The sequence below is a fragment of the Ranitomeya variabilis genome, chromosome 3 (genome assembly GCF_051348905.1).
Source record: "Ranitomeya variabilis isolate aRanVar5 chromosome 3, aRanVar5.hap1, whole genome shotgun sequence".
NCBI classification, from domain to species: Eukaryota; Metazoa; Chordata; class Amphibia; order Anura; family Dendrobatidae; genus Ranitomeya; species Ranitomeya variabilis.
The window spans coordinates 120,108,399-120,133,256 of NC_135234.1; the positions used below are offsets into that span (position 1 = coordinate 120,108,399).

General features: G+C 42.3%; 1 protein-coding gene across 1 annotated transcript in view; it reads right to left on the minus strand.

Moving 5' to 3' along the window:
* The window catches only part of SMS (spermine synthase), a 215,843-nt gene that overhangs the window by 15,565 nt on the left and 175,420 nt on the right, over positions 1-24,858 (minus strand). The window contains exon 10 of the mRNA XM_077294606.1: positions 202-317. Within this exon, the coding sequence (XP_077150721.1) occupies positions 202-317 (116 nt within the window). The remainder of the gene's footprint in view (positions 1-201; positions 318-24,858) is intronic.

A 24,858-nucleotide genomic window follows, 5' to 3' on the forward strand; every position in this document is an offset into this window, starting at 1 on the left:
TCCATGATCTGGGTTGACCTCGGAGTATATAAAATTGGAATACATGAAGTAGATACAGAAGTATCCTGATTACCTTAGTAATATGACTAATAAAACATAAGTAACAAAGAATTTCTGTACTATCACAATGGACTGCGATGTTTTTTTTCAGAACAGCCTTTCTTCCCCAGCAGCAGTATTAACGTAATTTACAAAGGATACAGCTCCATGTAGGAGGGAACGCACACTGTCTCCTTAGAGAATTCCACGGGGCAATAAAGCTTGTTCAGCTGTTCTTCATAGAGTGCCAGAGCCTCAGTCAGGTTTACACAGTTTCCCTGTGGGAGGAAGAAGAAGAGGAAAGTAAAGGTGAATTATAAGCTTATTGACAAGCATTATAAATGATGACCTTGTGAAGACTTCTAAAGGAAAATAGGAACTTGCCATTTATCATAGGAACTGTCTGGAAGTCTGCACTAAGCATTAAACCTGAGTTCAGTTAACCCATGAAGATTTAGGAAACAACCTTTCGATTACTTAGGCAGAAAACTTTCTGATGTACAAGATTGTGTAATTATTTAATTACTTGGGCAGCTCTAAAATACTTGACTTGTCCATCATTGGTTGAGTAGTATCAAAGACCACGCTCACGCGGTTTCATATTATTACCAGCGCATATGCCGAATTTAGCATAATGTATGCCAAGACTGACAGAACACCATCATCAGGGAGCACGTTTTCTTCAATAAGACTTTGGTAAAAAGAGTGCGGTTGACAGATCCAAAATTATTTATTCGTTGCACTTGGACATGAGATGGAATACAGAGACACAAGGCGTAAGGCTTCCATCTCATGTCCAACTACAATGGATACAGAATTTTGAATACATCACTTTTTACCTACGTCTTATTGAAGAAAACTTAATGTGCATCTTTCAGAAGTAGAGCACCACTGAGACGGACAATACTCTTGGGAAGGGAGTGATACATTATTGAGAGACGTGTGTCACAGCAGAGTCATCGTTTTTTTTTAGAATGCCTTTGACGAGAAAAGTATGTGTCGGCAAATATATATGAAGTAGTGTACTCAATGCAGATGCATCCAGTATAAAACTGCATGGAGCCTGTATGAAGAAAAAAACCAAGAGCCACATAGAACTCCGTATTACGGCTCCACGTAATCTTAGCATTATACTGTTGCGTCATAAGTATATTGAAATGGTCCAACATCTGTCCATAAACGAGCACCAAATGATCATGTACATATTAATCGACATTCGTTTACTGCTGATAAAACTGTATGGGGATGATCATTAATGTGAATGTTCTGCCCCCATACAGCTTTCATGTCTGCAGCACATGCCCTATTCAAACAATGCAATCAGCCAGTGAATGAGCATTTTGCAATTGTTCGTTGGCTGATCATCAGCATTTTTACATGTACAGAGGATTGTGAATGAGCGTTTTCAGGAACACATGTTTAACAGTTACCAGTACATGTAACTAGGCCTCAAAGAGGTTTTCCCATGAACAGAAAGTACCGTACATTTTATTTGATAGATCTTGGAATAATAATAAGTTCCACAATTAGATGTGCTGAAAAAAATGTTCCTGTGCTGAGATAATCTTATACATGTGCCCCTGCTGTGTACTGTGTAATGGCTGTGTCTGATCGTACCACAGCTCCTGGGCAGGGGAGGGGGGAGCAAGAGAGTATACAGACTGACAGCATGGGATCGAAGCTGCTGCTTTCTGTGAGGCAAAACATTTCACTGCCTGTCTTTAAGCAAAGAAAGAATTGACTGTGATCCAGTACTGTCCTGTCTGTATACTCTCTTTTGCATCCTCCCCTGCCCAGTACACAGCAGAGACAAATTTATAAGATTATCTCAGCACAGGAACTTTTTTTTTTTTTTAACACTTTCCAGTTGTGGAACGTATTATCATTTTAAGATCTATTGATTAAAAAGAACATTGGTGTGGGAAAACCCATTTAAAGGAATAATTTAGCTCCATGAGAGGGGCAATAGCTCACGGCCAATTTGACTAACGTTTTATTTTACTTAAAGAAAACTAATGTAGCTTTGGTCTTTGTTACCACATCAAGCTATTGGAACACAAATTATTCTTCAGAACTTATGACTAAATAGGACTTTTTTTTCCCATTATAAAAAGGTTATATTTATAACATTTTAACATTAAAAGTTAACAGTGATAAATGTATATATATATATATATATATATATATATATATATATGTATATATATATATATATAAATAAAATTGTCTAAGGGGCACTTCCGTCTTTCTGCTGGCAACTTCCGTCACGGATATTCGGTCTCGCCAGCTGCCTGTCATGGCTGCCGCGACCAATCAGCGACGGGCACAGTCCAATTAGTCCCTCCCTACTCCCCTGCACTGCCCGGCGCCCGCTCCATACTCCCCGCAGTCACGGCTCACACAGGGTTAATGCCAGCGGTAACAGACCGCGTTATGCCGCGGGAAACTCACTCCGTTACCGCCGCTATTAACCCTGTGTGACCAAGTTTTTACTATTGAGGCTGCCTATGCAGCCTCAATAGTAAAAACACCTAATGTTAAAAATAATTAAAAAAAAAATAACAAATCATTATATACTCACCTTCCGCCGCCTTTCCGATGCTCCGGTGACCGGTCCATGCAAGCGGCAGATTCCGGTGCTAAGGTTGGTGTGTGACAAGGACCTGCCATGATGTCATGGTCATGTGACCACGATGTCATCACAGGCCCTGCGCGAGAAGGACCTGCCATGATGTCACAGTCATGTGACCGCGACGTCATCGCAGGCCCTGTGCACCTGTGCGAGAAGGACCTTCTGTGACTTCACGGTCATGTGACCGCGACGTCATCACACCCTCGGACCGGAAGCTGCCGCCTGAACCGTACACAGGCGACAGAACTACAAGGGGCCCCTCGGAAGGTGAGTATATGTTTATTTTTTAATCTGTGACATACGTAGCTGGGCAATATACTACGTGGCTGGGCAATATACTACGTGACTGGCCAATATACTACGTGGCTGGGCAATATACTACGTGGCTCTGTGCTGTATACTACGTCACTGGGCAATATACTACGTCACTAGGCAATATACTACGTAGCTGGGCAATATACTACGTAGCTGGGCAATATACTACGTCACTGGGCAATATACTATGTGGCTCTGTGCTGTATACTATGTCGCTGTGCAATATACTACGTGGCTCTGTGCTGTATACTACGTAACTGGGCAATATACTACGTAACTGGGCAATATACTACGTGGCTCTGTGCTGTATACTACGTCGCTGTGCAATATACTACGTGGCTCTGTGCTGTATACTATGTAACTGGGCAATATACTACGTGGCTCTGTGCTGTATACTACGTAACTGGGCAATATACTACGTGGCTCTGTGCCGTATACTACGTAACTGGGCAATATACTACGTCACTGGGCAATATACTACGTAACTGGGCAATATACTACGTGGCTGGGCAATATACTACGTAACTGGGCAATATACTACGTAACTGGGCAATATACTACGTAACTGGGCAATATACTACGTAACTGGGCAATATACTACGTCACTGGGCAATATACTATGTAACTGGGCAATATACTACGTGGCTGTGCAATATACTACTTCACTGGGCAATATACTACGTGGCTCTGTGCTGTATACTACGTCGCTGTGCAATATACTACGTGGCTATGTGCTGTATACTACGTAACTGGGCAATATACTTCGTAACTGGGCAATATACTACGTGGCTGTGCAATATACTACGTAACTGGGCAATATACTACGTGGCTGTGCAATATACTACGTCACTGGGCAATATGCTACGTCACAGGGCAATATACTACGTAACTGGGCAATATACTACGTAACTGGGCAATATACTACGTCACTGGGCAATATACTATGTAACTGGGCAATATACTACGTGGCTGTGCAATATACTACTTCACTGGGCAATATACTACGTGGCTCTGTGCTGTATACTACGTCGCTGTGCAATATACTACGTGGCTCTGTTCTGTATACTACGTAACTGGGCAATATACTACGTGGCTCTGTGCTGTATACTACATCACTGGGCAATATACTACGTCACTGGGCAATATACTACGTGGACATGCATATTCTAGAATACCCGATGCGTTAGAATCGGGCCACCATCTAGTTAATTATAATCTCATATCAAAGGTGTCCTATGAGGAAAGATTAAAGGCTCTGGGAATGTTTAGCTTGCAAAAAAAAAGGCTAAGAGGAGACTTACAGTGAACCTGTCAGCAGGATTGTTCTCAGTAAACTAGAGACACTGTTATACTGATACCTTGGTTGATGAAATCTGTCTTGTGGTTGTTGTTTAATCTCTATTTGCAGTTTTCAGTTAATGAGATTCTCGTGCTCTGGGGCGGTCTGTAGGGTGGTCTTTATGTGGTGCTCTGCTTACATATGCATGTTGATGGGCTTATGACAGGTCATTGATCCTTCACTGACCTGTCCCCTATTGTACATACTGCATAGAATAGTGCGCGGCAAATAAAATTACATTCATCACACAGGCGCCTGCGTTGTAGCATGATACAATGGATAATATGCATACATTCATTTATGATTTAGCCATATAGTATTGTGAGGAGAGGAAAAAAAAAATATCTTGATCAAAATGGCACTGGCAGCTGTGCCTGCGCAGTAGCATCTATCGCGTTCCGTTGGATGCTACTGCATTGGCGCTGCCGACGGTGCCATTTTGCTAGGAAAAAAACAATTTGGCTCCATCGAGATGTCACTTGTACCATTTTGCTGGAGAAAAAAAATTTTGGTTCCATAAAGATGGCACTGACAACGCCTGTGCAGTAGAATCTATTGGAACGCAATGGGCGCTGTCGCCGGCAAAGTTTTGATCAAGATAATTTTTTCCTCTCCCCACGCCTGCCTGATGAATGTTATTTTTTTTCCGTAAAATAGGTGGCAGGTCAGTAAAGGATCAGTGACTTGTCATAAGCCCATCAACATGCACATGTAAGCAGAGCACCACATAAAGACCACCCTACAGGCCGCCCCAGAGCACGAGAATCTCATTAACTGAAAACTACAAATGAAGATTAATCAACAACCACAAGACAGAGTTCATCAACCAAGGTATCATTTTAATCAGTATAACGTCGCTGAACTGACACGGTCTGTAGGTTGCTGAGCACAATCCTGCTGACAGGTTCCCTTTAATAGTTGTCTACAAATATCTGAAGGGATGTCACACTGTAGAGGGATTATCCTTATTCTCATTTGCACATGGAAACACAAGAAGCAATGGAATTAAACTGAAAGGAAGAAGATACAGATTAGATATTAGAAAAAACGTTTTGACAGTGAGTTCTCCTTCAATGGAAGTCATCAAACAGAGGCTGGACAGACATCTGTCTGAGATGGTTTAGTGAATCCTGCATTGAGCAGGGGTTGGACACGATGAGCCTGGAGGTCCCTTCCTCTCTAGCATTCTATTATTTACAATTTGCTTCTAGATATAACTATCCAGCCACCTCTCAATAAGCTAAAAGAGGAACTGTGACCAGGTCAAAAAGTGGCCAGGTTTTGCTCTTATTTTATTCCTGCTGCCCTACAGGGTATTCACTTTTTTCCCCTTTTTAAATTCAGAGCAGGGTTCCAAAGGTATGGACCTTTTTATTTAGTGCTCACATGATTCTCTGGGGCATGTCTATAAGCCTCTCTGCATTATTATCCTGAAAGCCACACCCACTTGGAAAAGATCCCAAAAGTTAGTATAGAATAAAATGTCCCACATCTAAGCAACCGTATGGCAGTTTAAAAAACAACATGTATTACTCAGGGGAGCAGTGGGAATACGAGCAAAAACTGTCCATTTTTGGCCTGATGACAGATCCTCTTAAAGCACATTGAGAATGCACACAAGCGAAAGCGCCAGAGACAACAAGCAGCCAAGTCACAACCTGTTCGCAAAGTTACCGTCATGGCATGGACATGAAATTAGCAGGGCATGGCTGAAAATTCACCAATTAAGTGTAATGGCTATTGTACAGGAAACATGGAATAATACAAACTTGTTATATGTGTTAGTGAGGATCCATTTGCACAATAGCTGCATCAACATCAATGTTGATCAGATAAATTAAAAAAAACAAAAAACATCCCCTGCAACCTTCTTTAAGGAAAGCAGAAGAAATCCCAGGATCAACGACCCATTTTAAACAATTTACTATATGTAACTTATTATATTACATCTTTCCAGAAAGGCATCCATATCCCTTTTAAAATCCTTAAATAAATGAGCCCTCACACCCGGCTGAGGCAGATCATTCCATGGCGTCATTGCTCTTAAAAGTAAAAAAAAAAAAAGGTTCAATATTGATGGTGAAACCTTCTGTCCCTTAGACATGGTGTTTGTCTCTCTTTACATATTTCATTTTGTTTTACAGCACAAATATAGAAATGGCCAAACACTTTTTATGTTTGCGCTCAGCTTCAAATTTGCCGATTAATTCTCTCAAAATTGTCCCCCGACTTGTTATTTGCTCAGCTTGACCCACACGGCGTATAAGAGGAAAACGATATCTGTAAACATCATACACAAAATCTAACCATATACTCATTGCCTGTTACAGCATGTGAGGCCACACTTAATATTATGTGGTGTTTTATAATGGTGCTTATTGTGCAAACGCAAGATCCATACACGTCATTATTCTGGATTAGGCCTAATTACAGCACTGGATTCTGCCTGGGATAATTACATGCTGGAAATCATGTGCTATGGGAGGAATTTCCCATATAATCATATACAAGGTTAATATTTCTAAGAAAGGAAGGTCTGCAGGGACACAAGACAAGAGAATTATTTTCAGTAAACCAGATGTGTGCGCCCCAATATGAAACATGTGAATTTCAATAAAGCTGGACCCAGCGTGGCTCCACCAGAAAGATCTTCAATATATTGTCACAGCTTCCAAAATGATCCCCAAATGTCATTAAAGCCATTACATTATTATCGTTCTGGAAATGTAACTGGTCATGCTACCTGGAATTCTGCTGACTCCATTAATTGTACAGAAATACTGATCTGATTCCGCACTGATGAGAATATGATGACATTTAGTGGCACCGTCCACTGACATCCATAGCACATCTCTCCAATACAAATTGTGCTACTATGGCAGACATATTGGTGTGACGACTAACGAGTGATGTGTCTCTTGGTACCGACCAGGCAAACATACAGTACGTCGTCACGATTAAACTTCAGAAAAACCCTTTAAATATTTCACCTAAACTGTAGTTAATCTTACTCAATAGGAATAAATGGCTACAGTGCAGCTTCCTGAAAACCACAAAACACCAACACCACAATCTTGGCGTCGTTTTCGCTGACAGTAATGTGCCCTATTTCAGCAGTGTTTTATTTCTGGAGTGTTTGTTTTTGTTGTACAACTTAATATAGCTCCAGTGTTAAACGTAGAAAAATGACGCATCAAAGTGGTTAACATTTTCTGTAGGACGCTACCGGTCCCGGATGAGGCATGATGTTTACCCAGGTATTTTTCTATAAAAAGGTTATAGCAAAACAAACAAGCCATTAGCCAGGACACAGTCAGACGCAGCCATTCAACATTGTGCCTTTTTGGATTAGATATTCTGCATTCATTTTGCAAAAGCTGTTCTCCTTTAGTTTACCACAAGTTATACAATACTTTGGATTGATGCGAGAAAACAAGGGATTGTTTAGCATGTGGGCATGAGAAGAATTCTGGCAGGAAATGAACATTTCTCCAAATTTCTCAACTTTGTCTGGCGACTAAGGTTGGAGTCGGCATAGTTTAGAAGGCCACGTACCCAAGCTGTTAGGTAGATGTCTGTTGTAGCAAGCTACCTCCTGGGGACAACCAGAATCTTAGGGTACTGTCACACAGTACCATTTTAATCGCTACGACGGCACGATCCGTGACGTCGCAGCGATCGTATGATTATCGCTCCAGCATCGTAGACTGCGGTCACACGTTGCAATCACGGCGCTGGAGCGATGCCGAAGTCCCTGGTAACCAGGGTAAACATCGGGTAACTAAGCGCAGGGCCGCCCGATGTTTACCGTGGTTACCAGCGTAAACGTAAAAAAAAACAAACAGTACATACTTACATTCCGGTGTCTGTCCCCCGGCGTTCTGCTTCTCTGCACTGTGTAAGCGCCATAGCCGGAAAGCAGAGCGGTGACGTCAGACGTCACCGCTGTGCTCGCTTTCTGGCTGGCCGGCGCTCACACTGCAGAGACGCCGGAGGACAGACACCGGAATGTAAGTATGTACTGTTTGTTTTTTTTTACGTTTACGCTGGTAACCACGGTAAACATCGGGTTACTAAGCGCGGCCCTGCGCTTAGTTACCCGATGTGTACCCTGGTTACAAGCGAACACATCGCTGGATCGCTGTCACACACAACGATCCAGCGATGTCAGCGGGTGATCAAGCGACGAAAGAAAGTTCCATACGATCTGCTACGACGTACGATTCTCAGCAGGATCCCTGATCGCTGCTGCGTGTCAGACACTGCGATATCGTAACGATATCGCTAGAACGTCACGAATCGTACCGTCATAGCGATCAAAATGGCAGTGTGTGACAGTACCCTTAGATTTTCTACATGCAAGTAGTGTAGAGTATATGTTATCACAATCTAATTAGGTAAGTGGATTTCCATTACCCAAACAATGACTAAGCAGTCTGTACTATCCCTGACAATGTTAAAAGGGTTTTCTCATGATCATTAACCCCTTCACCCCCACGTTTGCACGTTAATGACCGGGCCAATTTTTACAATTCTGACCACTGTCCCTTTATGAGGTTATAACTCTGGAACGCTTCAACGGATCTTGGCGATTCTGACATTGTTTTCTCGTGACATATTGTACTTCATGATAGTGGTAAAATTTCTTCGATATAACTTGCGTTTATTTGTGAAAAAAACGAATATTTGGTGAAAATTTTGAAAATTTCGCAATTTTCCAACTTTGAATTTTTATGCCCTTAAATCACAGACATATGTCACGCAAAATACTTAATAAGTAACATTTCCCACATGTCTACTTTACATCAGCACAATTTTGGAACCAAAATTTTTTTTTGTGACGGAGTTATAAGGGTTAAAAGTTGACCAGCAATTTCTCATTTTTACAACACCATTTTTTTTTTAGGGACCACATCTCATTTGAAGTCATTTTGAGGGGCTATATGATAGAAAATACCCAAGTGTGACACCATTCTAAAAACTGCACCCCTCAAGGTACTCAAAACCACTTTCAAGAAGTTCATTAACCCTTCAGGTGTTTAACAGGAATTTTTGGAATGTTTAAATAAAAATAAACATTTAACTTTTTTTCACACAAAATTTATTTCAGCTCCAATTTGTTTTATTTTACCAAGGGTAACAGGAGAAAATAGACGCCAAAATTTGTTGTACAATTTGTCCTGAGTACGGTGATACCCCATATGTGGGGGTAAACCACTGTTTGGGCGCATGGCAGAGCTCGGAAGGAAAGGAGCGCCATTTGACTTTTCAATGCAAAATTGACTTGAATTGAGATGGGACGCCATGTTGCATTTGGAGAGCCCCTGATGTGTCTAAACATTGAAACCCCCCACAAGTGACACCATTTTGGAAAGTAGACCCCCTAAGGATCTTATCTAGATGTGTGGTGAGCACTTTGACCCAACAAGTGCTTCACAGAAGTTTATAATGCAGAGCCGTAAAAATAAAAAAATCATATTTTTTCACAAAAATGATCTTTTCGCCCCCAATTTTTTATTTTCCCAAGGGTAAGAGAAGAAATTGGACCCCAAAAATTGTTGTGCAATTTGTCCTGAGTACGCTGATACCCCATATGTGGGTGTAAACCATTGTTTGGGCGCAGGGCAGAGCTCGGAAGGGAAGGAGCGCCATTTGACTTTTCAATGCAAAATTGACTGGAATTAAGATGGGATGCCATGTTGCGTTTGGAGAGCCCTTGATGTGCCTAAACATTAAAAACCCGCACAAGTGACACCATTTTGGAAAGTAGACCCCCTAAGGAACTTATCTAGATGTGTTTTGAGAGCTTTGAACCCCCAAGTGTTTCACTACAGTTTATAATGCAGAGCGGTGAAAATAAAAATTCTTTTTTTTTCCCACAAAAATGATTTTTTAGCCCCCAGTTTTGTATTTTCACAAGGGTATCAGGATAAATTGGACCCCAAACGTTGTTGTCCAATTTGTCCTGAGTACGCTGATACCCCATATGTGGGGGGGAACCACTGTTTGGGCGCATGACAGAGCTCGGAAGGGAAGGAGCGCCATTTGGAATGCAGACTTAAATGGATTGGTCTGCAGGCGTCACGTTGCATTTGCAGAGCCCCTGATGTACCCAAACAGTACAAACCCCCCACAAGTGACCCCATATCGGAAACTAGACCCCCCAAGGAACGTATCTAGATGTGTTGTGAGAACTTTGAACCCCCAAGTGTTTCACTACAGTTTACAACGCAGAGCCGTGAAAATAAAAAATCTTTATTTTCCCACAAAACTTATTTTTTGGCCCCCAGTTTTGTATTTTCCCAAGGGTAGCAGGAGAACTTGGACCCCAAAAGATGATGTCCAATTTGTCCTGAGTACGCTGATACCCCATATGTTGGGGTAAACCCCTGTTTGGGCACACGGGAGAGCTCTGAAGGGAAGGAGCACTGTTTTCCTTTTTCAACGCAGAATTGGCTGGAATTCAGATCGGATGCCATGTCCTGTTTGGAGAGCCCCTGATGTGCCTAAACAGTGGAAACCCCCCAATTATAACTGAAACCCTAATCCAAACACACCCCTTACCCTAATCCCAACAGTAACCCTAACCACTCCTCTAACCCAGACACACCCAACCCTATTCCCAACCGTAAATGTAATCCAAACCCTAACCCTATCTTTAGCCCCAACCCTAACTGTAGCCCCAACCCTAGCCCCAACCCTAACCCTAGCCCTAACCCTAGCAATAACCCTAGCCCTATCACTAGCCGTAACACTAGCCCTAACCCTAGCCCTAACCCTAGCCCTAACCCTAGCCCCAACCCTAGCCCCAACCCTAGCCCCAACCCTAGCCCTAACCCTAGCCCCAACCCTAACCCTAGCCCTAACCCTAGCCCCAACCCTAGCCCTAACCCTAACTCTAGTCCTAACTCTAGCCCTAACTCTAGCCCTAACCCTAATGGGAAAATGGAAATAAATACATTTTTTAATTTTTTTATTTTTCCCTAACTAAGGGGGTGATGAAGGGGGGTTTGATTTACTTTTATAGCGGGTTTTTTAGCGGATTTTTATGATTGGCAGCCGTCACACACTGAAAGACACTTTTCATTGCAAAAAATATTTTTTGCGTTACCACATTTTGAGAGCTGTAATTTTTCCATATTTGAGTCCACAGAGTCATGTGAGATCTTGTTTTTTGCGGGACGAGTTGACGTTTTTATTGGTAACATTTTCGGACACGTGACATTTTTTGATCGCTTTTTATTCCGATTTTTGTGAGGCAGAGTGATCAAAAACCAGCTATTCATTAATTTCTTTTGGGGGAGGCGTTTATACCATTCCGCGTTTGGTAAAATTGATAAAGCAGTTTTATTCGTCGGGTCAGTACGATTACAGCGATATCTCATTTATATAATTTTTTTATGTTTTGGCGCTTTTATACGATAAAAACTTTTATAGAAAAAATAATTATTTTGGTATCGCTTTATTCTCAGGACTATAACTTTTTTATTTTTTTGCTGATGATGCTGGATGGCAGCTCGTTTTTTGCGGGACAAGATGACATTTTCAGCGGTACCATGGTTATTTATATCCGTCTTTTTGATCGCGTGTTATTCCACTTTTTGTTCGGCGGTATGGTAATAAAGCGTTGTTTTTTGCCTCTTTTTTTTTTTTTTCTTACGGTGTTTACTGAAGGGGTTAACTAGTGGGGCAGTTTTATAAGTTGGGTCGTTATGGACGCGGCGATACTAAATTTGTGTACTTTTATTGTTTTTTTATTTTATTTAGCTAAAGAAATGTATGGGGATTTTTTTTTTTTTTTTTTTACACACGTGGGGAATTTTTTTTTTACTTTTTTACTTTGTCTCAGGGGGGGACATTACAGATCATTGATCTGACAGTGTGCACAGCACTCTGTCAGATCGACGATCTGCTGTGCAGGGCTGCAGGCTTACCAAGTGTCTGCTCTGAGCAGGCACTCGGTAAGCCACCTCCCTCCCTGCAGGACCCGGATGCCGCGGCCATCTTGGATCCGGGACCTGCGGCGAGGAGGGAGGTAGGAGACCCTCGGAGCAACGCGATCACATCGCGTTGCTCCGGGGGTCTCAGGGAAGCCCGCAGGGAGCCCCCTCCCTGCGCGATGCTTCCCTATACCGCCGGTACACCGCGATCATGTTTGATCGCGGTGTGCCGGGGGTTAATGTGCCGGGGGCGGTCCGTGACCGCTCCTGGCACATAGTGCCGGATGTCAGCTGCGATATGCAGCTGACACCCGGCCGCGATCGGCCGCGCTCCCCCCGTGAACGCGGCCGATCGCGTATGACGTACTATCCCGTCGGTGGTCATACGGGCCCACCCCACCTCGACGGGATAGTACGTCTGATGTCAGAAAGGGGTTAAAGGGAACCCGTCAGCAGGATAGTGCCCAGTAACCTACAGACAGTGTCAGGTTTGTGCCGTTATATTGATTACAATGATACCTTGGTTGATGAAATCAGTCTTGTGGTTCTTTTTTAATCTTTATTGTCAGTTTTCAATTAATGATATGTTTGTGCTTCGGGGCGGCCTATGGTCTCTATGTGATGCTTTGATTAGGTATTCATCTGTGTGGCTTCTGACAGGTATCCCACAATGACCTGTCCCCTATTTAACAATGAATATATGTACATACTGCAAAAAAAAAATAAATTTAAAATTCTGCAGGCAGGTGCCAGCCGGATCAGTGACCTGTCCGCATTCTGCATTATGAATATCTAGTCAAAGCACCACATGAAGACCCCCCCTCCAGGCCGAGCAAAATCAAATAAGATGATATTATATTCAGAATTGTTTTCATTTTTTCCTTTACTTTAAATGTTATTTCATTGTATGGTCAAGTTTATATGCCTAAACTAAACCACATATGTATATAATTACAAAATATCAGAAAATTGTGTCCTGGTAAATTTCATCACTATTAGGCCAGGATCACACACAGCGAGATACGGCCGAGTCTCGCAGGTTAAAATCAAGCTCTGGCACCGGCACTCCAGAGCGGAGCGTGCGGTCGCATAGCAATACATGCAGCTGCGTGCTCCGCTCCAGAGTATTGGTGCCAGAGATTGTTTTTAACCTGCGAGACTTGGCCGTATCTCGCTGTAGTGTGACTCCGGCCTTAATCCATGTGGAAAGCTGCAATTATATTTCTTAATTAAAATCTCATTGATAAATAGACGGCTCACTTCTGTTATATTTATAATTGGCCTTTTAAACGGTAATATCAATATAATCCTCAATATTCACAAACGTAAATATTTACCCAGAACATTGTGTAAATATTTTGAAAATCTAATTACAGCCATTTTAAAGGTTACGGGATGTATATGAGTAAATCCATTAACACTGCTGTAAAACTATGATGTATGGAACTCCCCTTGTAAACATATGTAATCAAGAAATAATATACACAGTGTCTTGGAAAAGTATTCACCCCCCCCCCACCCCATGAACTTTGCCACGGATTTCATGTTTTAGCCAGAAAGTTAAATGTACTTTATTGGGAATTTATATGTACCGTAATATACCAACTTAAAATAGTAAAGGAAGTGTACATGTTTTTCCAAATATTAAAAAATATAAATCTAAAAATTGTGACGTGCATTTGTATTTAGCCCTCTCCGAGTCTATACTTTACAGGACCACCTTTCGCTGTAAGTCTTTTAGGGCAGTGATTTTCAACCTTTTTTGAGCCGCGGCACACTTTTTATGCTTAAAAAATCCCGGGGCACACCACCAACCAAAATGGCACAAAATGACACTAAAACAGTACATATTCTACATATAGTTAATAATATAGATTCTAAATGTATTTTGTTGTGAATTTGGATTCTGGGCTCCCCCGGTGGCTACTGGTGGAATTGAACTGGTGTCTTCATCTTCTCTGTTCACCTGTTCCCATCAAGATGTGGGAGTCGCTATATAACCTTGCTGCTCTGTTAGTTGCTTGCCGGTCAACAATGTTATCAGAAGCCTCTCTGTGCTTGTTCCTGCTCCTAGACAACTACTAGATAAGTTGGACTCTTGTCCATGTTTGTTTTTGCATTTTGGTTCCAGTTCACAGCTGTAGTTTCGTTACTGTGTCTGGAAAGCTCTTGTGAACAGGAATTGCTACTCTGGTGTTATGAGTTAATGCCAGAGTTTTAAAGTAATTTCTGGATGGTGTTTTTGATTAGGGTTTTCAGCTGACCATGAAAGTGTCCTTTCTGTCTTCTGCTATGTAGTAAGTGGACCTCAAATTTGCTAAACCTATTTTCATACTACGTTTGTTATTTCATCTTAATTCACCGCCAATACATGTGGGGGGCCTCTGTCTCCTTTTGGGGTATTTCTCTAGAGGTGAGCTAGGACTAATATTTTCCTCTGCTAGCATTATTTAGTCCTCCGGCTGGTGCTGGGCATCTAGAATCAACGTAGGCATGCTACCCGGCCACTGCTAGTTGTGTGTTAGGTTTAGTTCATGGTCAGCTCAGTTCCCATCTTCCAAGAGCTAGTTCCTATTTATGCTTATGCTATGATCTCTTGCCATTGAGATCATGACAGTATTTATACTCACTCAGTGTGAATATACAGCGTTTCCGTGCTGTATTTTCCGCACCATGTTCACAGCGGATTTGGTTTTCCATAGATTTACGTGGTACTGTAAACGTGATGGAAAACGGATACGAATCCGCAGCGACCAATCCGCTGCGGATCCGCAGCCAAATCCGCACCGTGTGCACATAGCCTAATTCTAACCCTAATTCCAACCCTAACCGCAACCCTAATTCTAACCCTAACCCTAATTCTAACCCTAGCCCTAAGTGCAACCCTAGCCCTAAGTTCAACCCTAGCCCTAAGTTCAACCCTAGCCCTAAGTGCAACCCTAAGTGCAACCCTAGCCCTAAGTGCAACCCTAGCCCTAAGTGCAACCCTAGCCCTAAGTGCAACCCTAAGTGCAACCCTAGCTTTAAGTGCAACCCTAACCGCAACCCTAAGTGCAACCCTAACCCTACCCCTAACCCTAACCCTACCCCTAACCCTACCCCTAACGCTAATGGAAAAACAAAAATAATTATATTTTCTGTATTTTATTATTGTCCCTACCTATGGGGGTGATAAAGGGGGGGGGTTTATTTACTATTTTTTTTATTTTGATCGCTGTGATAGAACTTATCACAGCGACCAAAATGTATAGGAACGAATCTGCCAGCCGGCAGATTCGGCGGGCGCACTGCGCATGCGCCCGCCATTTTCCAAGATGGCGGCGCCCATGGAGAAGACAGCCGGACACCAGAGGGACATCGGAGCTAGGTAAGTATGGGGGGGTGGGATCGGAACACGGGGGGGGGATCGGAGGACCGGGGGAGCGGACAGGAGGACCAAGGGAGCGGACAGGAGGGAGGAGGGGAGCGGACAGGAGATCGGGGCAGAAAGGAGGGGGCACCATAGTTTGGGGAACTTTCCCCGCGGCACACCCGACCATGTGTTGCGGCACACTGGTTGAAAAATCACTGTTTTAGGGGATGTCACTACCAGCTTTGCACATCTAAAGGCTGAAATGTTTGCCCATTCTTCTTTGCTCAGTGAGATTGGATGGAGGCGTCTGTGAACAGCAATTTTCAAGTCTTGTTACAGATTCTCAATGAGATTTAGGTCTGGACTTTTGGCCATTGAAGCACATGAATACACTTTGATCTATTCCATTCCATTCCATTGTAACTCTGGCAGTATGTTTAGGGTCGTTGTCATGCTGGAAGGTGAACCTACACCCCAGTATCTAGTCTTTTGCAGCCTGTAACAGGTTTTCATCCAGGATTGCACTGTATTTAGCTCCCTCCATCCTCCCATCAACTTTACCTAGCTTCCCTGTCCCTGCTGAAGAAAAGCATCCAGACAGGATGTGATGCTGCCACCACAGTGTTTGACAAAGGGGGTTATGTTTTCAGGGTGATGTGCACTATTAGTTTTACGCCACACAGTGTTTTGCATTTAGCCCAAAAAGATCTACTTTGGTCTCATCTGACCAGAATGCCATCTTCCATATGCTAGCTGTGACCACTACATGGCTTTTTGCAAACTAAAAATGGGATTTCTTATGGCTTGCTTTAAAAAAAATGTCTTTCTTCTTGCAACTCATTCACAGAAGCCAGATTTGTGGAGTATACGACCGACAGTTGTCCTGTGGACAGATTATCCCTCCTGTGGATCTCCGCAGCTCCTCCACAGTGAGAATGAGCTTCTTGGCTGCTTCTGTAATTCGTGCTCTCCTTGCTTGGGATGTCAGTGTAGATGGATGACCATGGTCTTGGTAGGTTTGCCATACCCCTTCCATTTTTGGATGATGGATTGAAGTGCATTTTTGGATGATTGAATAGTGCTCCGTGAGATGTTTCGAGCTTGTTTTTTTTTTTGTTTTTTTATAACCCAACCCTACTTTACTCTTTTCTACAACTTTATCCCTGACATATTTGTAATTATGATGAGAATACAGTACACACACGTAGACTCAATTTACTAATAATGTGACTTCTGAAGGCAATTGGAGACTATTGAAGCAAGCAAAATGTCTAACAAGAGTTAAAATATATATATATATATATATATATATATATATATATATATATATATATATATATATATATATATATATATATATATATATATATATATATATATATATTCTCTATCATCTATAATATAACGGTGGGAGCGTCACTCTGTCTGAAGCCTTTATAGACTGCGCAAGCGCGATGCACCGCACCTGCGCAGTCTGGACCAGAGTGACGCAGGCGAACTTACTTATTCCCCCCCCCCCAATATACCGACCATGGGGGCTCCACACACCCGCGTATCCCCATAATATAGCAGCCATGGGGGCTCCACACACACCTGTATCCCCCTAATATACCGGCCATGGGGGCTCCATGCTCTGCAGCTCCAGTCAGGTTAGCTGTAGAGCCCAGCGGAGCTCCAGGACCTTCGATGATGTCACCACCCGCATGTGACCAGTGACGCGAGTGGGCGGAGTCAGCCCTCGCTGTGCTGGCTGCAGGGGTGCTGTATCCATTATAGCCAGCGCCGCACTCAGGCAGTAAGTACAGCCGATCGCACTCAGCACAGCCACGCACAGCCGCCCGCACTCAGCACAGCCGCCCGCACTCAGCACAGCCGCGCACAGATGCCCGCGCACAGCTGCCCGCACTCAGCACAGCCGCGCACAGCCGCCCGCACTCAGCACAGCCGCGCACAGCCGCCCGCACTCAGCACAGCCGCGCACAGCCACACACAGCCGCCCGCACTCAGCACAGCCGCACTTGGGCAGTAGAGCCGGAGAGAGAAAGATGGGAGCAACATATGGCAGAATGGAAATAGGAACAGGCAGAATGGGTGCAGCACATAACAGAATGGGGGCACAGGATGGGAGCAGCACATGACAGAATGGGGGCGCACACATGACAGGATGGGGGCGCAGGATGGGAGCACATGATAGGATGGGGGCGCAGGATGGAGCAGCACATGACAGGATGGGGATGCAGGATGGAGCAGCACATGACAGGATGGGGGCGCAGGATGGAGCAGCACATGACAGGATGGGAGATCAAGATGGGAGCAGCACATAATAATAATAATAATTTTATTTATATAGCGCCAACATATTCCGCAGCGCTTTACAAATTATAGAGGGGAATTGTACAGACAATAGACATTACAGCATAACAGAAATCACAGTTCAAAATAGATACCAGGAGGAATGAGGGCCCTGCTCGCAAGCTTACAAACTATGAGGAAAAGGGAGACACGAGAGGTGGATGGTAACAATTGCCAGGATACCAGGATGGAGACCATATACCAATATAAATGCTCACCACCCGGGCGTAGAACGGGTTCAATAGCTAGTATGTATGTGTATATATATATATATATATATATATATATATATATATATATATATATATATTCATATATATTTCCTGTGCACTTCTGTGTGATGAAATGCGCACTATACGGAAGAGTTTTGAGCAATTCATGGGGGTCTCAGGACCAGGATCCCCACTGGTATGCAGGCAGTTAAAGTGCCTGAAAAATACAAATTAAACTGCTAAAAGTCTAGATACTCTTTAAAGAGTGCCTATCTCCAATCTGGGGCTGCTCTTTTTTATTTAATAAAAACAGTGGGAACACCCAGATTGGTGATTTTCCTAAATACAATCTAGTACCAAAACCTCGTGGAAGTAGCCATAACGGCCTTTGAAAGTCAGGCTTGAACTGCAACCGCTGTAATAATGTTACCGTTTGGTAACAGTGTAAGAGAGTACACAGCAGCGCTGAGTTACTGAACAAAGAGAGATTTCGGTATTTCATTGCGGGAGGGGTTGCGGAAAGTTGTGGGATCGGAAGTTTGGGCCCTTTTGGGGAACAATAAGGCTACTACAATGATTTGGTACTGGATTATATTTAGAGCACTCACCAGGGTGCTCACTGTTTTATTAAATAAGTAGGGCACCCATCGATGAGCAGCTAGGAGCTTTTTAAATAACAGTTAAGCAAAAAGATTCATGCTGCCTCAGCATCACATTTTTTTTCGAATTGCAGCAAAAAAACTTTGGTTGTACTGAAAAAACGCTCCAAGAGGCTATATTCACACTTTTTTAATGCAAATTAAAAGCCGCTTTTTACAGTACCAGCAAAAGCTACCAGCTTGTTATTAATCCTAACTGAATTTAAGAACCGCAGCGTTTTGGAAATCTGCAGAATGTGAATTCTTTCAGCGTTTTTGCAGCGAGTTTTTAAATGGAAAGTGCAAAAAAAAAAAAAAAAACACGTTTTTTTGCCATGGTCTCCTTGATGCATTTTTGGTGAATAAAAGTAACTTTATTAAACATAATCCACACCCAAAAAATGTTGGAAAAGTGTCAAAAGATGCTGAGAAAACACTCAAAGACTGGTGTTTTAAAAGCAGCATTTTTACTTCCAAGAGAGGCAAAATAATACTGAGTGTGAACAAAGCGTAACTCCTTTCTTTCCATATCACTTTGCTTAGAGGGAACACTGATTGGTAAGATATTGGGGCTTGATATACCATTTACTTGATAGAAAATGCTGTGAAATGTCTCTCTCCAATGTTGTATCTCAGAGGTTTACGCTTCCTTTCTGATGGCATTGTGAGTAGGTAAATCATGGTATCAGCAGGGGTTTAATTCCAGTTATGACACAAGTGTGACGATGTAGAAACATAGGCTAGAAAGGTTTGCTCCTGATGAGTAAGCATTTGAACATAATTTCATGATAATAGAACATATATAGCGTGGAGCTTTACTTTCCGATTTCCCGCTGTAGGGTCTGGAGACCCGGCTGGTATCCCAACATGTGATCTGCAGATATTCGATCTCTGTATCTTTAGAAATGTAATAGATTTTGTACGTTCTGTTATGTGGTGGTGGCACATACTGTTCCAATTACAGCCGGCTAAACACATGGACCACTTACTAAGAATGTTTTACTTACTCTATTAACTGAACTTCCTGGCCATACCTGTAATCTCTGCTGCCTCATGTTTATTGAGGTTATGGTGGGGAAAAAAAAGCTGACTGGGGAATTTTATACTGAAGCAAAACATCCCTTGTTTGGAGAGTTTCTTCGGAGGTGTGGGGCCACTGATAAATAATTTCGGGATAATGTCACTACGGTACAGCAGAGCTGAAGGTGGATGTAAAATCCTGTTTACAGTGGACAAACACGGACAGCTTCATTACATTCTGAATAATCCATTCAGACCAGCAAGCAAACCATGCAGATTTTTTAGGGCGCGTTCACACTAACTGATGGTGATTAAATGACAGCCGATGGGCAAGATGTAAACCGATCGGCGGTCGTTTGATAGCCTGTGCGCACATTCCATCTGCGGGATTGTTACATGTGCATAGGCTGCTATTGTTCTCGGCAGCACATTTTTTTTTAAACACATTATGATGTACTGCCAAGAAAGATGATTTTCAAGCAAAGTTAAAGCACCAGTCCAGCATTTTTTTTTCTATTTCAGTGGTGGATTGGTGCCATTAATGTAAGGTCTCCAACCTTAGTATTATACTTATTAGCGGTTTTCTTCAGCTCTTCCCGGCGCCGCTCTGGTCCTGATCTGCCACCTTGTGACCGCAACTTCTAATGGTCACAAGCTTTCAATGGAAGTCTGTAAGAACCCTTGTTCTGGCTCTTGTAGACTTACATTGAGCAGTCACCTCTTGCTTGCCCAGCAAACACTGGAGCGATCTGGCAGGTCACAACCAGAGCGACGCCGATAACAGATCGGCAGCTGGTGAAAAGAAAAATGCTGGATTATGATGACAGATGAAAATTTTGCTCATTTATTGGGTGACTGGCAGCATTATTTTCCCTGGTTGATAATCAGGGACCAGTGTTCCTAGGAATAATTGGTCAGTGTAAGTGCACCCTAATACTTGATGTGAAACCCCATCATTTATCGTAATGTCATTTCTAGGTCTACTATTATGTGCTGATTCATTTGTTAATATACTTTTATAGGCAACAAGAAGCAGTTTTTTTTAGTTCTAATCCCCTGTATAGATATATTTAAAGGGAACTGGTCACATGATTCACACTAACCGGGTATCAAGGATCAGAGCCTGGTTTCTACATTAACTTGTATTCCACTTAAATAATGAGGCGTTTCAGAAAAAAAAAAACAATCAAAAACAGGTAATGGGGTGTCTAGTTGCAGAGTTTAGTTTCTGCCCACTTAGCTAGATTGACGGGCTTCTCCCTAAACTCAGGCGGGATAGAAGCCAAAGTGGGCATACCTCCACAATTAGTCGCCTTTTCCCAGGCCCCATTCTAAACTATGAACTATGGTTCTATCAAATAATAAAAATGAATCAGAAAAAAAAAATCATAAATCAGCTTATTTTAGGTCAAATTAACATTTTTCTACAAAGGGTTCTTGATGCTGTTTAATCATCCAATATTTTATTACTACCACTGACATCCACTGAAGCTGGAAAAAGTAAATTTCATCAAATTAACACAGCAAAGTGTATTCACCTTATGTAAACTTGCATGATGTGGACAACACATATTGACTATAGCCCATGACGAGCCTTGCTGCACTCCTCCATATTTTATCCATTTGATAGCAACCATCACGTCGGTGAGGTTTCCCAGCATGCGAGGTCCATGGTGCTGATTGCCTTACAATAATAAACACTGATGGGCCATCACTCCAGGCATCACCTGCTATTGCCCAGGGACTATTCTGCTGACAGCACACAACTAATCAGCTGGTACAATCACACAGTCTGGTACCAGCGTTGGGCTTGTGTCCAGTGGTGGCCCCTGAGCAGTCATCTACTCAGATCCGTTTTATTACATGGTGTCTGTCTACAGCTTATGTGATGTTGGTATATGGCTCATGTGCAGAAATCATTTACCTTCGTTGCTATTGTTAGACTGTTTTAATCGGACGAGTGTTTTCCTGCATACCCAAACTTAAAGGGGTGTTACAATCTCCAAGATACTATTCCAGTACTCAGTAGACGTAGTAATAATAATAATATTAACAAATACCTCCAATTAGAAATGCAGCATAGTTCTTCAGATGCGCTATGTCGCTTTCCCCATGTGCAGAGCATTGTAGTAGCTTAGGTGTCCATGGTTACGACCACTCATATAGTGACAGTTAGTTAGACAGCTCTTAGTGGTCATAACTAGTGATGAGCGAGTATACTCGTTACTCGGGTTTTCCAGAGCACCGACGATTTAGTTTTCGTTGCTGCAGCTGCATGATTTACAGCTACTAGACAGGCTGAGTACATGTGGGAATTCCCTAACAAACAGGTAACCCCCACATGTATTCAGGCTGTCTAGTAGCTGTAAATCATGCAGCTGCGGCGACGAAAACTAAATCTCAGAGCACTCACAAATACTCGGAGACCACCCGAGCAACGAGTACTCGCTCATCATTAGTCGTAACCATGGATCCCTAAACTACTGCAATGCCCGACATAGCAAATCAGAAGAACTATACTACATTTCTAAGTGGAGGTATTTGCTAATATTAATATTATTATTACACCTACTACATATTGGGATAGGGTTTCAGAAATTGTACTAGCCCTCTAATATGGTTTGTATAGAGAATCTCAAACTCGAGAGAAGACAATAATTTAACATTTTAGTAAATAGATGGTAAGGCAATTTAGCAAATAAAATCCATTTTCAGACTTCTTCTATATGAAAAGGATTGTACATAGGCTTGCTAAGCCAAGGCATGAAATACAGCTCCATTTTGTTTCCCCAGGTATACTGACATTGCTGTCATCCTAGAAGCCTAAATGTATGTTCTGGCAGTAAAGAAACCTCTGTCTGCCACAACATGGCAGTAAATCCCAAAGCCTTCGCAGTCACAGTCACATACAAAATTGCCAAAGCGATTAAAGTGACTTCTCTTATGATGCAATTGATTAAATACTGTTGCGTGCTATAGTATAGCTATTAAAACTCCCGAGAGATTGCATTGTTTCCTGGCTGCCATTAGGTCATAAATTTTATTAAACTGAATTACGGGTGTGATCTATAAAGCTGGGTACAAGTTCCCCCAGACCGCAGGAGTCATTACTTGGCCATAGCCAAGAAATGTCGGTAATTATCTTGGTGGGGAGTACTGAAGCAATCAAGTACAAAAATAAATAAAGGGAGATTGTTCTATTTATTGACTATACATAATAGAAAAGGCCTTTGTGTTACCAGCTATTCATAAGTTAGTATTCTTCTGAGCAAGTGATGTATAAAAAGGAACATGTGATCTATGGGAATTTTTAAATTGTCCCATTTTGAAAGTCCTCGTGGCATCATTTCTACTAGTGTGTAAGCCATGCTTATGTGTGTTAGTCTATGTTCACACGTTGCGTTTTTGCTGCTTTTCTATGCAAATTTATAGCCGTTTTAAAGTACCATAAAAAACTATGAGATTTCAGAAATCTCATGCACACACACTGTTTTTTTTTCTTGACTGAATTGGAAAACTGCAGCATGTCACTTCTCTCAGAATTTTTTTCACCCATAGAAAGCAATAATTGCAAAAACGCATCAAAAAAAACAAAAACGCAGGTATCAGGTTTTGCTGCATTTCTCGTGCAGAAAACTCAGGAAGTTGCATTGTTTTTTTGGGGGGGCACTCATCTTTAGGAGTATGCACAATAGACAAATGTACCTGATAAAAACGCGGGCAAATACGAAGCAAAAAAACACAGCAAAACCAGCAGCTTCTTTACTGCCAAGACAGCAGGTTTTGCCTGCAAGAAAACAAAAAACAAAAAAAAAAAAAAAAAAACGCAATATGTGACCATAGCCTTTGAATGGTCTTCTTCAGCATTCTGCAGTCTTACAAAGATGGAGCATCAGATGGCCATGTACACTCATTCTGAATCATAGATTGAGAAGAGAGTCCTGTTTTTATTTTATTTTTTTTAAATCAGTGTCAGGCCAGTCTCACACGTCCAGATAATTCCGGTACTGGAAAAATCGGTACCGGAGTTATCCGTGTCCGTGAGCTCACGTGGCACATCAGTGTGGCACAAGTGCGGCAGCCGTGTGCCGACTGAGTACCACATGGACGGTGCAGGAGACAGCACTACAGTAAGCGCTGTCCCCAGCGTGTGGTGCTGAAGCCGCCATTCATTTCTTCTCCCCAGCAGCGTTTGCTGGAGAGAAGGAATGAAAAATCAATGTTTTTTTATTATTTTTGTGTGTAAAATAAAGATCCTTGTCACCTGCCGCCTCCCACCCCCTGTGCGCCCACCCGCTGGCATACTCACCCAGCTCCCGCGATGCTTCCTCTCAACGCCGCAGCTTGTCCTGTATGAGCGGTCACGTGGTACCGCTCATTACACTGATGAATATGCGGCTCCACCCCTATGCTGACATATGCAGAGACACATTGATTTTAATGTGTCTATGTGAGTCAGTGTCTCCGGTACGTGAGAAAACTCATCACACGTACCGGAGCCACTGACGTGTGAAACAGGCCTCATGTATGTCCATGGCGCATGTCTGATACTGTGGCTTGTCCTTAGTGCAGCTTATCCTCAAGTAGTATCAGGCACAGACAGGTTTTACTGTACTCATTGCACGATAAAAATGACCTGGCAACACGATTCTCCAGGTCAGTATTTATGTATTTATTTTTCATTTTGATAGCTTTTATTGCCGTTTTGGGGAGGAGGTGCAGCGACTAAAAAGCAGATTTTTTAGGGTTTCGATTCTTTTTAGCTTTATGACAATTACTGTACAGGTTAAATAATTTTACATTTTTTTTTTTTTAAATATTGCTTTTCTATTTCTTAATTTAAAACTGTGAAAAGTGTAGTGATTAAAATAAAATAAAAAAATTATTGTGTTACATTTGTAAAAACTTTTTTTCTTTGTTTCTTTAAGTCCCCATAAGGGGCCTGCAATCATAGTATTGTATTGTAGAGGGAAACCAACAATCTCATATGAAACTTAGCTCATGGCTGGGCTTCACAGA